Raw genomic sequence first — 13,762 nt, 5'->3', positions numbered from 1 at the left:
TCCAAATATGTGCGAGTTAGGTTGATTGGCCATGCTAAAATTGTCCTTAGTGTCCTGAGATGCGTAGGTTAGAGGGATTAGCGGGATAATATGTCGGGATATGGGGGTAGGGCCTGGGTGGGATTGTGGTCGGTGCAGACTCGATGGGCCAGATGGCCTCTTTCTGCAGTGTTGCGTCTCTATGATTCTATGATTACAGCCTGGGTCACTGTCTGGATGCAGTTTTCACTTTCTCCTTAGATCTGCGTGGGTTTCCTTCGGGTGCTCCGGTTTCCTCCCACAGTCCAAAGATGTGCGGGTTAGGTTGATTGGCCATGTTAAAATTGACCCTCGTGTCAGGGGGATTAGCAAAGTAAACGTATAGGGTTAGGGGAATAGTGCCTGGGTGGCATTGTGGTTGGTACAGACTCGATAGGCCGAATAGCCTCCTCCTGTATTGTAGGGATTCTGTAACTCATTCTATGAATCTAGACCGTTTGGAGACTTGGGTGGAGAAATGGCAGATGGAGTTTATTCCGGACAAATGTGAGGTAATTCATTTTGGAAGATCCAGCAGGTAGGAATTATATAGCAAATGGTAGAATCCTTCGGAGTATTGAGAGGGAGAGAGATCTGGGCGTTCATGTCCACCAATCACTGAAAGTGGCAACGTAGTCAAGAAGGCAAACGGCATGCTTGTCTTCATCAGTCAGGGCATTGAGTTTAGAAATTGACAGGTCATGCTGCAGCTGTACAGAACCTCAGTTAGGCCTCATTTAGAATATTGTGTACAATTCTGATCACCACACTACCAGAAGGATGTGGATGTTTTGGAGAGGGTAGAGAAGAGGTTTACCAGGATGTTGCCTGGTCTGGAGGGTATTAGCTATGAACCCGGTTTGCTCTCATTGGAACGACGGAGGTTGAGGAGTGACCTGATCGAGGTTTACAAGATTATGAGTGGCATTGACAGAGTGTATAGTCAGATGCTCTTTCCTCGGGTAGAAAAGCCAAGTACTTGGGACACCGGTTTAAGGTGTATAGGGAAAGGTTCAGAGGAGTTGTGCGAGGGATGTTTTTTTTTAACACAGAGGGTGGTGAATGTCTGGAACGTGCTGCCCGGGGAGGTGGTGGGAGCAGGTATGATAGCGGCATTTAAGGGGCATCTAGATGAATACATGAATAGGATGGGAATGGAAGGATTTGGACTCGAAGAGCATATTGTTTTAGTGTCGGCAGATATCATGATCGGCGTAGGCCTGGAGGGCCGAAGGGCCTGTTCCTGTGCAGTACTGTTCTTTGTTCTATCCCTCCCTCTTACCCGATGCTCTTGTCCGGTGAAAATCCTCTCATACGTTAACGTTAAGCTGACTCCATCCACTCCTCCTTCCATCGCCTGTTCTAGTCTGTCCCGGTAGAATTTTGTCAATTTGAACAGTTGGTAATCATCACACTTTGTCAGCAACTGAGGAATTGTGGAGTTTGGATCTGTAAACACAAATGGAGAAAAATAAACACATTTCTGTCAATGAATTCCTATTCATGTTGTTACACTTCCCTTTACAGAGAGCAACTAAAGCCTCCTGTGAGCCACATTATCAAACATCTTCTGGGAACACAGAAACATTCAGTGAAAGCATATTTGACCTGACAACAATCATCTTTGCCCCAAATCCATACCCACCCTTGGTTAACAAGAGTCCATCAATTTCAAATATAAAATCAACATTTTTTAAATTGCTCACTGGGTGTGAGGGTTCCAGGCAAGGCCGGAATTTGTTGTCTATCCTTAATTGTTTTTGGAAAGCTGGTGAGACACCGTCTTGAACTGCTGCAATTTACATGCTGTCTATATACACAGTACTGCTGGGTAGGGAATATCAAGACTTCTATACAGGAAAAGTGAAGCAGCAGCAATATTGTTCCAAGTAAGAATGGTGTGTGGATTAAAGGGCAACTTCCAGATGATGGTATCCCCATGTATCTGCTGCCCTTGTCCTTCTAGGGTGGCAGAGGTCTCGGGCTTGGAAAGTGTTGTTGAAGGAGCCTCGGTGAGGTGATGAAATGCACCCTGTAAATGATGCATATTGCTATCACTTGCATCGGTGGCAAAGAGAATGAGGTGATGGATGGGTGGTGTCAATCAATTGAGCTACTTTGTCCTGGGTGATGTAGAGCTTCGAGTGTTCATGGAGCCACAGTAAACAAATTGCAAATTTTCCAGTTGTGCCTTGTACATTGTAGACTTTGGTGAGACAGGAGATGACTTACTCTCCAAAGAATGCTCCACATCTGACTGCTCCTGTATTTACATGGCTAATCCAGTTCAGTTTCAAGTCAAAGTCACGGTGACCAACCCTGAGGTAAGGAAATACCTCTGGCATTGGAATGGGCAGGGGAGCGGCTACCAAACCTGTAATTGCTGGGGCAGGTTGCTTCTTGATGGGTCAGAGCCAGAAAGGCTGTGCCTGTGCGAATACACACAGCGCATGTGCAGAATTGGAAACACAAAATTACAGGACAAAGAGCATCCTGGCAGGAGACAACCCAGAGATACAGGGCTCAAAAATAGGACAGTGCAGAAAATCTGGATGTTTGATTACCCTGGTCAAAAACAATCTCCAGATCTAGATGAGTATACGGCTTGTAGGAAGGGACTAAAGAAGGAAATTAGGAGAGCCAGAAGGGGTCACGAGAAGGCCTTGGCAGGTAGGATTAAGGAAAACCCTAAGGCGTTCTATAAATATGTGAAGAGTAAAAGGATGAGACGTGAGGGAATAGGGCCGATAAAAGGTGAAGGCGGGAAAGTCTGTACAGAACCAGTAGAAATGGCAGAGGTGCTGAATGAGTATTTTGCCTCGGTTTTCACGGAGGAGAAGGACCTGGGTGGATGTACTGCGGGCTTGCGGTGGACTGAAATGATTGAGCATGTGGACTTTAACAAAGAGGTTGTGCTGGAATCTTTGAATGGCATCAAGATAGATAAGTTGCCGGATCCGGATGGGATGTACCCCAGGTTACTGTGGGAGGCGAGGGAAGAGATTGCAGAGCCTCTGGCAATGATCTTTGCATTGTCGATGGAGATGGGAGAGGTGCCGGAGGATTTGAGTATTGTGGATGTGGTTCCTATTTTCAAGAAGGGGACGAGGGATAGCCCAGGAAATTACCGACCGGTGAGTCTAACCTCAGTGGTTGGTAAGCTGATGGAGAAGATCCTGAGGGACAAGACTTATGAGCATTTAGAGAGGTTTAGTATGCTCAAGAATACTCAGCATGGCTTTGTCAAAGGCAGATCATTCCTTCTGAGCCTGGTGGAGTTCTTCAAAAATGTGACTAAACACATTGACGAAGGGAAAGCGGTAGATGTGGTTTATATGGATTTTAGCAAGGCGTTCGATAAGGTCCCCCATGCAAGCCTTCTAGAAAAAGTGAGAGGGTATGGGATCCAAGGGGCTGCTGCCCTGTGGATCCAGAACTGGCTTGCCCAAAGGAAGAAGTCTCACAACACCAGGTTAAAGTCCAACAGGTATATTTGGTAGCAAATACCATAAGCTTTCGGAGCGCTGCTCCTTTGTCAGACGGAGTGGAAATGTGCTCTGAAACAGTGCACAGAGTGCACTCACACCCCCTACACACCCCCACACACCCCCCTCAGTCTCTCACTCCCCCACACCCCTCCACTCAGTGCCTCACTCCCACCTTCCCCACCCCACCAATCAATGCCTCACTCCCACTCACTGGTCAGTCTATTCGCAGCGAATGTTGGGGAGATCCAGTCCCACTGCAGTTTGCCCCACCCAGAGATGCCTTTGCTTCTTTCTCACACTAGCCTTCAGCACGCTGTTCACTGCACCACCAATCGTGGTTTGTTTCTCCCATTCACAGTATAATAGTCGACAAATCAGCAGCAATGGGAGAGAGAAATTACCTCTGATTGGAGAATCAGCTCCAAGCAGAATCCTGAATTGAAACTCAGCTTCTTAACAACAATTTGGAAACTTTCTCTGGGACCACGTAGAGGAACTTTGCGGGTCACACGCAGCCCCCTCGGGCCGAACCTTGGATAAACCTGCTCTAGATGGTCACTCTCTCCCACTTTCCACTCAGTCCCTGTTTGAGCTGCAGACAGGATAGAAATTATATTTGTATTTTTGTGATCCTACCTGTGTCCATTCTCATTTTTGATGAAGCTGTTGGATATTCTCCCCTGTTTGAACCTTCAGCCATGATATTGACAGGCCTTGCCTGATTCGGAGACTCTGTAATGAGGATAACATCAATGTCAGGATCAGGTGTAAATATTAAAATCAGAAGCAGGGCGTTGAGATCTTTACTAATACATAAGAACATAAGAAATAGGAGCAGGAGTAGGCCATCTAGCCCCTCGAGCCTGCCCCGCCATTCAATAAGATCATGGCTGATCTGAGAGTGGTTTAGTTCCACTTACCCGCCCGCTCCCCATAATCCTTAATTCCCATATTGATCAGAAATCTATCTACCTGTGACTTAAACATATTTAACGAGGTAGCCTCCACTGCTTCAATGGGCAGTGAATTCCAGAGATTCACTACCCTCTGAGAGAAGAAGTTCCTCCTCAACTCTGTCCTGAACTGACTCCCCCTTATTTTGAGGTTGCGTCCTCTAGTTTTTGTGGTGAAAGGGAAGGAGCCTTATCTATAGGGCATGGCTGGCTCAGTGAAATTCTGTAGAACTGGGATGAAATAAAGCACACAAAGGTGACAGAGGATGCCATTCAGAAATATTCTGATGAACTGGGCACATTGCGTGGCTCTATAGTGAAGGTGCTCGTTGATCCACAGGCTATCCTCCTCGCTTTTTCAAGTACAGGACAGGGCCCTACACCATGAAAGGTAAAGTGGGGGAAGAGTTTGATTCCAAGTCTTTGCAGACACTCGATGAGTCCATTCGGTTGGGGAGCATTAAATATCCCTGTTCATAAAAATGATGATACTGTGCGTACACGTGATTACCTGGAGGCCTGGAGTTTCTGTTTTCAAACCGTGCTGGGAACAATGGATAATCTGTGACAAAGTTTTCCTCCTGTCGCAGTTCATTTTCATGACATCTAATTACAGGGAAAACTGAGGAGGAACACCTCAGCACCCTGAATCAAGTGTTAGAAGTCTTCAGAGGCAGCATTGCATCAGAAACATAGCAGGTGCATTTTCTAGACACAAAGTGTGGAATATCTAGGCCACAAAATCAGAGTGCAGCGTTCATCATTTGTGGAGGAAAAAGCTCCAGATCCCAATCATGTGTCCGAGCTCAGGTCATTTTTGGGTTTAGTTTACTACTTTCCAAGGAAAATAATCACAATCGGTTTAATCTCTCCTCATAGCAAGTGTTCTAGCCCTGGCAACATTCTGGTAAACCTCCTCTACATTCATTCCAGAGCAATTACGTTCTTACTGTAATATGGTGACAAGAACTGCACGCTATATTTCAGTTGTGGCCTCATCAGTATTTTGTCCAATTCCAGCATTACATCCTTACTTTTGTATTCCATACCTCTGGCAATGAAGGAGAACATTCCCTATGCCTTCTTTACAACCTTGTCTACTTGAACTGCTGCATTTCGGCACCAGTGTACTTGTACACCATGATCATTCACCTCATCTACTCCTCTTAATATATTCCCATTTATTGTGTATTCTCTAAAACTGATTTACCTCCCTAATTGCATTTTAAAATGCGTCTGCCACTTCACCGCCTACTCCACCAAGCCATCTATATCATTTCGAAATTATAGCTACCCTCTACACTATTCACTACTGCCAATCTTTTTGCCATCTGCAAATTTCCAAATCGATCCGCCACGTTCATTTCCACATCGTTAATCTGTAACACAAACTGTAAGGGGTCGCAAAAGCGAGCACTGTGGAACGTTTTATCCAATTTGCCACATTACACTGTACCCCATGGGTTTTAACACTTTTCACCGATCTGCCGTATGGGACCTTGTCAAACGCCTGGCGAAGTTCGATTTACACAACATGCACAGCACTACCTTCATCATCCCTTCTTGTCATGTCCTCAAAGAATTCAATGAAATTCGTGAGGCAAGATCTTCCTTTGACAAATGCACGTTGACCATCCCTGACAAGTCCGTGCCTTTCGACATGACAATTAATCCGCTCACTCAGGATTATTTCCAATAATTTGCCCATCACCAATTTAAGGCTAACTGGCCTATAATTGTTTGGCATTTCCCTCGACACCTTTTTAAAACAATTGAACAAAGTTCAAGTGTTTAAAAAAGGAATGGGGCGGCACGGTAGCACAGTGGTTAGCACTGCTGCTTCACAGCTCCAGGGTCCCGGGTTCGATTCCGGGCTTGGGTCACTGTCTGTGTGGAACTTGGACATTCTCCTCGTGTCTGCGTGGGTTTCCTCCGGGTGCTCCGGTTTCCTCCCACAGTCCAAAGGTGTGCGGGGTTAGGTTGATTGGCCATGCTAAAATTTCCCCTTAGTGTCCTGAGATGCGTAGGATAGAGGGATTAGCGGGAAAAATATGGGGGTAGGGCCTGGGTGGGATTGTGGTCGGTGCAGACTCGATGGGCCAAATGCCTTTTTATGCACTGTAGGGTTCTATGATTCTATGATCCTAAGTTTGTGCTCCTGCAGCCCTCAGTTAGCTCCTCTATCTCTAGTGATGATTGGAAAATCATTATCAGAATAGTCAGTGAGATGTTGGCCCGGCTGAGGAAGATGGGCTGGAATTCTGTGGTACGTTGGGTGGTTGTAGGTGGGTGCACTGAGCTGCAAGCGAGGCGGCGTTGTATTCATCAGCTGGTGGGGGGAGGGGGGTAGGTATGTTGCCCTATTCTGGATGGAGGGGCTAATCCTGTGGCAGAGGGAAATCATTTTGTCCCATGGAACTCCGAGAGGTTAGTGCACAGGGCACGTGGTGGGAATGGGGTTGGAGTGTAGCGAGGGACCCATGGGGAATTTTAGGCCTTTGGGTGGTCAAGGAAGTTGCCAGGGGGACGGGAGGTCAGGGGGATGGTCAGTGGAAGGCTTGGATAGGAGGTGTTCAGCGTGGTGTTGTCAGATGGTGAAAAAAGTTGCTATGGGGTGTCATATTTTAAATGGCTTCGTTACTTGGTGAAGATCGGTCAGATTGTCAGCCGGGCCAGTCAGTAGGGCAGTCAAGTGTTTGGAGGGTGGTCAGTGGGGAGGCGGGCTGCAATGGGATGTTCAGATGGTCTGGATGATCAGTGGGTATAGTGGTCAGAAGTGAATGGAGCTCACTGGCATTTAGTCAGCGACGAGTTGACTAGGGGGTAATAACTGTGTAGTCCTGAGGAAGGGAGGTGCGGTTTACTCGAGGGGCTCATAATAGCTCACGTCGTAGGGTCTGGGTAGGCAGGCGTGGTCTGGTGGGGCCGCACGGAAGACACAGTCAGAGGTGTTCTGTAGATCAGGTGGTTTTCCGTGGGATCCCGTGGAATGTTGGTGGTGTTGAAGTCGGGACAGGGGGAGGGCAACTGATGTTATGTGGGTTTGGCCAGAGGGGATCGAGGGGAGTTTGGCCAGAGGGGATCGAGGGGAGTTTGGCCAGAGGGGATCGAGGGGAGTTTGGCCAGAGGGGATCGAGGGGAGTTTGGCCAGAGGGGATCGAGGGGAGTTTGGCCAGAGGGGATCGAGGGGAGTTTGGCCAGAGGGGATCGAGGGGAGTTTGGCCAGAGGGGATCGAGGGGAGTTTGGCCAGAGGGGATCGAGGGGAGTTTGGCCAGAGGGGATCGAAGGGACAGTCAAAATGTTCGGAAGTTAGGTGTGGAATAACATAGAGCGTCATGGTGGTAAGACAGGATGCCATGTATTGCCAATGAGTAGTCAGATAGGAGGGTGGGGGTTTCAAGAAGGCAGTCCGTTGTTCCTATTGGGTTATTCGATATTGATGGGTGGCCTGTGGATCTATCGATCTATCGATCACCATGTTACCGATAGATGCCTCAGTAATATAGTTACATCGAAGTGTGAAGTGGATTTAATTCTTCTAAATTTGTCTAAGTGATGACTACTTAAGGCAGTCTGAACAATCGGAAGTTCGTAATTTACATCACACTGTCTGGTGGTTCCATCACAGGGCGATGGCTCAATAAAAGATTGAACTTCTCGGGCAATTGTCACACAGGTTTTACCGGGGGAACTCTGCGCCGTGGCCGTGGTGTCCCCAGCATCTTTTTTTTGGGTTCTGCCCGATTCGGATATCTCAGAGCCCGAAAAGTATGAGCCGGAATTGAATGAAGATAACCTAAAACACTGGTTCAGCCTTAAGCCGGAAGAAAGAGTTGAACATTGGACACGTACTAAAGAAAGAACATAACCGGTTCAGAGAGGCGAAGAAAATGTTGATAAAAATGGTAGCAGAAATGGCGATCTTCAGTTACATTGGTAAGTATAGCAACATGGAGAACAGCATTGAGAAATGTTTTCAAAAGATGTTTAAAGTTCTGAGCGGTTTAGACGAAGTAAAGAGAAACTGTAACTATTGCTGGAAGAATTAAAAATCTTTGTCTCAATTTCGCCGATATCTTCCAAAGAAAACAAATCGATTTGCAGGAAGCAGGGTGACAAGGAAGGCGGGATATTTGGGCCAGATGGATTGATCTTGCACTGTCCGGCACAGGCTCGCTGACGTTCTTCAGTGCTGTTAACCATTCAATAAATCTACTGGACCACTCTGTAAAATGCCACAAAGGCTCATGTTTCTTAAATCTCTGTAATAGTTGTTAGTATATTCTGGGTTCTTACCTTATGCTGCGGTTCTTGAATCTGGTTCCAGAGAGTCCTGATAAATTAGTGTACTGCTTACAGCAGATTATCGAACACACCCTGGGTAAAGATTAATTACATATTACAGTCATAAACAAGACCTTCAGCCTGATCAGCACAAACCATGAACACATTGTAATTTTATTTAGAGCTGGATCCGAATTAAATGGCGTATCATTTTAATTGAATTATTCTGATTATTCACTGATCAATTTTGACAAGGGTGTTCATTTTGTTCCCTGTTGATAGTGATTACATTTCCCCTGCTCTTTTAGACACACAGTCTACATTTATTGGCTGTGATGTTTTTTTTCTCTTTTTATTACCTACTGTGTAACGTCTTTATTATTGGACTATAAACTTTCAAAGAGAGCAAAGTTCAAAGTTCAAACATGGTTGCTTTATGGGGTTCAGACACTAGGGGATAGGAAACACTGAGCTCGACCGCTGAAATATATTTGCTTTCAATCGCGAGATTTTCACTCCATTTTGCTGCAATTCTATCCGTGTAAATGCTATTTATTGATATTGTTGATCCATTAATCTCGGTCCCCAGGCTCCTATCATATTCCACTGTCCTGAACTTGTGCATTTTCCATCATAGATTATTCTCCCAGCTTCAGTAGATTAATGAGGAGAATGTCTTAGAATCGTCTCCAGTTGGTTACCTGCGCTTTTTTTTTGTTTACAGCCTGAGATGTGATCAGAAATATAGCACCTAATCAGCCTCAATATTTGGTAATTGGCTTTGTCTGCTGGTTTCATTTTTTGGAATGGAATCACTCAGTGTGTGTCACATGAGAGAACAGATCCGCCAGAGGGAGTGGCAGTATTATCGCAGGAGAGTTGCTGGGAGCCCTCAGAATTGAACTTCTCGGGCAATGTCGTGCAACCCTGACTAAAGGACCTCTGGCCTGTTGTAGGAACATCTTTGGATATCTCACAGTCAGGATGTGAGGCCCCACACTGCATGCCAGACTTGACATGCTCAGACCCAGGAGGTTACGATGAAAATTTATGAAACTTTGTTTCGGCTTGAAGTAGGAATATTGAGTGAAGCTGTGAGGTTCACAGAGAATAAAGAAAAAAATAGGAAAATCATCCATGGATAAAGTAACTCAGTTGCATGATTACTGTCAGCACATGTAAAAGAGGGGTCGACAGAAGGTTTCGCGAGATGTTACAAACACTGAACAGTTTAATATTAACTACAGATAAACTGTTCTCATTGCTCGAAGGATTGGGAAGCGTTTATATCCCATTTCACCTTGTTTAAACAGAAACGAAGAAGTATTGAAGGAAAGGATGAGGGGGTACATGGACAAATAGGGGACAGAGGGACTGGCTGGATTGTTCTTACGGAGAGCTAACACAGGCACACTGACCTCCTTGAACTTTCTAACCTATGAATCTATGGAACTACTGCACCAAAACTCGAGATTGTTCAGATTCCCTACATTAAAACAATGTAAAGGTGGTCACAATATTCTGGGCTCTTACCTTGAGCAGCCGTTCCCGCTCCTGGTTCCAGCAAGTCTGAACAAATTAGTATATTGGATTCAACCGTTTATCAAACACACCCTGGGTGAAGGTCAGTTACACACAGTCATAAATACGACCTTCAGCCTGATCAGTGCAACTCCTCACCACACCTTTCTCTTAATGCCAGCTGGGTCTGAATTAAACAGTATAATCTTACTGAATCATTTCAATAAATCCGGAATCAATTTAAACGAAGTCATTCGTTCTGTGTGCCTGAATAACAGAGAGTATTTTCCACAGAATCTTTAAGACCCACAGATAAATAGTCAGCAGTTGTTAGATGTTATTATCCACTGTATCACTTATCTATTATTTAATGAGGCAACTCTAGAGAGAACAAGGTTCAAAGAACAATGTACATTTATTGGGTTCAGACGGCCGATGATAGGAAAAACTAAACTCTCGTTTTGGAACATACTTCCTTTCAATCACCAAATTTAAGCGATGTTCAAAATAACGGACATTTTCAGCATTAACTACAGTGAATCTGTTTCAATTGGTGACAGGATTCAGAAACTTCTTATCCAATTTCACAGAGGGCTTCAAATGGCAAGGAATAAGGACTGCACCAGAAAGTCAAATATTTCACAATGTCGCTAGGTTAAAATTTGATAATGGTTGCCACACAGCAGAGTCATAAACATGAACTTCAGCCTGCTCAGTACAATTCCTCATCACATTTCTCCCTAATTTAGTGCTGGATCTGAATCACTCATATTTTCATTTATATTAACTTATTCTGATAACTCACTGATCAAATTAAACAAAATCAGTCATTTTGCGTGCCTGTTGACAGTGATACCTCCCCCGGCACTTTCAGCCCCACAGAGAAACAGTATGCAGTTGTTAGATTTGATGTTTTCCTTATTTTATTACTCACTATATAATGTCTTTATTATTTGGCTATAAACGTCCAGAGAGAGCAATGTGCAAAGAGCATTGTTCCTTTATTGGGTTCAAACATCAGAAGGGAGGAAATATGTTGAAATACGTGTTAAAATAAGCCTTTGCTTTTAACCATTAGATTTTTCATTCTATTTCGCTACAATTCTATCTCCATAAACGGAATGTATTTGCATCTTGGCTCGATTTATCTCGGTATCAGGTTTCTATCATATTACCTCATTTAGACAGTCTTGAATATGTGCAGTTTCCTTCATAAATTATTTTACCAACTAACAGTAGAGTAATGATTGGAATGCCCTGGAGATGGTCCCTATTTCGTTACATGCGATATTTCTGTTTGTTAAGCCTTAGCTCTGAACAGTAATATTGCAAGTAGTTAATTTCAATATTTTGTTACTATTCTTGTCTGCCGCCTACACGTTTTGGAATGAAATTACTCAATATCTATCCCAGCAGAGCGCAAATCCACCAGAGACTTGAGAGGGAAAACATCAAAATTGAACATCCCGGGATATTAGCCTGGAATGCTCATCTGAGCACCTCTGGGCCCAGGTGAGGACATCTTCAGATGACTCCGTAGTTCGGGTGCCCCGAATGTCAGACATTATTTTCTGACCCACAAGAAGTTATGATGAAATCATAATCCCTCCATGCCATACTTTCTCATAATGAGCTCCTTATAAATTACACACAAGTTCATTTTCAATTCATTTTTACCCTCTGATCATTTTAGATAAAGACATCGATTACATCGGGGCAGGACTGCGACTGCTGACCTTGGAAGGTACTTGATAGAGTCATTGGCCAGGCTTTAAATCAATTTGGCAGGGGGATGGGAACCTATGTGACTATTCAGAGGTTGGGTCAGCAAGAACAAGTGGAAAATACAGCAAGAATAATAACAGTGAGAGGCAGATAAATCAAGAGCCAGAGACAGATAAGGGCACAGTAAAAAATGTAGGAACGGGACAAGAAAAGTTAAAATGCTTACCTTAAGGTGTTGTACCTGAACGCGCGGAGCAACCCAAATATCATGGAAGAATTCGCTATGCGGATAGATGATATATTTCATATTGCAGACTCAATGCTCCAGGTGACCAAGAATGGGAAATAAGCATTGAGGTGTAGTTGGTGTTTAGGAAGGAACGCCAGAGGAAGAGATGGTGGAGTTGCATTGTTGATTGAAGAAGTTATTGATATGATCTTGAGGAAACATATTAGCACAGATGGAGGATATAGTTTGGGTTGATAGGATGAAATGTTTCCCCTCGTAGAGGGTTCAATAAAAAGGAGAGGAAATATTCTACAAAAGGAGAAGGAACTTGAGGGGGGATTTGAGAAGAACTGTTTTCATCCAGAGGGTGATGGTAATCTGGAAACTCACTGCATGAAAGGGTGGATGAGGCGGGGGAACTCTCAACATTTCGGCATTTAGACGAACTATTGAAACGCCATAGCAGAGGTGGCTACAGGCCAATTGCTGGAAAGTCAAAAAAGAATAAATAGGTGCTTGATGGCCGGCAGAGACAAGATGGGCCAAACGGCCTCTTTCTGTGCTGTAAAGCAGCAAGAGTCTGTTACTCAATAACCCGATCCCCAACTTTCTGCCCATTTTAGTGAAGGCTTTTAATCAGCAATTCACAGACAGTCAGCTGACGAGCATTAACAAAAAGCTGCTGCCCCGATATATCTGAAAACTGCTCGACAATGGATTGACAATGTGATGCTACTTACAGTAAAACAATGCTAACCTCGGCCCGTGCAATCGCGCCGCTCTCTGGATTGATCTGAGGTAAACACATAAATCCCAAGGGCACCTGGCCTGTTATTTGTTTTGCATTTGATTGCTCTAAAAACTTGCTCTAAATCCTAAATTCGCTGGTTAATAATCAGGCGGGAATATATTTCGGTTCAGGGAACGTGCAACTCCAGAATCATTGTGCTTAATGTAGTATTCAACAGGCTGGGGATAATTTCGCACCTGAACATCCCGTCAGGAATTTGCACGAGTGTGAGCACTGGCAAATGTTTCACAGGAAAAGCAAAATCTTCATTTCCTGGGCTTCAACCCGATTTTTGAACTCGAATCTGGTTCCTCATTATTTTTCCTCGCCAATATTTCAAACTTCTAACCTCTGCAACTCACTTTGTCCCTTGAGCTCTCCCCAACGCCTCCCCAATTCCGCGCACCAAAGCAAAGCTCCGTTATTACATTTGAGTCAGCGATTCTTCACGAACCTAATTCCTTCTTCAGGATTGATTGAATCCTGTGATCCGGGTATCGAGTTGTTAAGGGGAACAACGAACACGCCGAATCATAGGAGCATGGGGTAGAAGCAGGGATATGCCCCTGCGCCCTAAGAGCCTGACCCGCCATTCAACATGGACTTGGCAGATTTGCTTATCGCCCCAACCTCACTGCCCTATCTGTCCTCCACAACGGTTGTCTCTGTTGTCGACAGGAAACCTCAGCGTTGAATAAATTCAGTGACCCAGCCCCCAGTGCTTTCGGAGAAGGGACGAATTCCACAGTCTAA

At 44.7% G+C, this 13,762-nt stretch overlaps 2 protein-coding genes across 2 annotated transcripts in view; one reads left to right on the top strand and one right to left on the bottom strand.

The window, feature by feature from the left end:
- The window catches only part of LOC144484375 (NACHT, LRR and PYD domains-containing protein 3-like), a 172,500-nt gene that overhangs the window by 43,111 nt on the left and 115,627 nt on the right, over window positions 1-13,762 (bottom strand). The window lies entirely within an intron of this gene.
- LOC144484368 (EEF1A lysine methyltransferase 3-like) overlaps window positions 8,363-13,762 on the top strand; it is a 34,188-nt gene continuing 28,788 nt past the window's right edge. The window contains exons 1-2 of the mRNA XM_078202889.1: window positions 8,363-8,396; window positions 11,959-12,009. Coding sequence (XP_078059015.1) covers window positions 8,363-8,396; window positions 11,959-12,009 — 85 coding nt within the window. The remainder of the gene's footprint in view (window positions 8,397-11,958; window positions 12,010-13,762) is intronic.

Source organism: Mustelus asterias, unplaced genomic scaffold (genome assembly GCF_964213995.1).
Source record: "Mustelus asterias unplaced genomic scaffold, sMusAst1.hap1.1 HAP1_SCAFFOLD_102, whole genome shotgun sequence".
Lineage (NCBI taxonomy): Eukaryota > Metazoa > Chordata > Chondrichthyes > Carcharhiniformes > Triakidae > Mustelus > Mustelus asterias.
The sequence above is the reverse complement of the archived record's forward strand: the minus strand, read 5'-3'. Positions and strand labels throughout refer to the sequence as shown.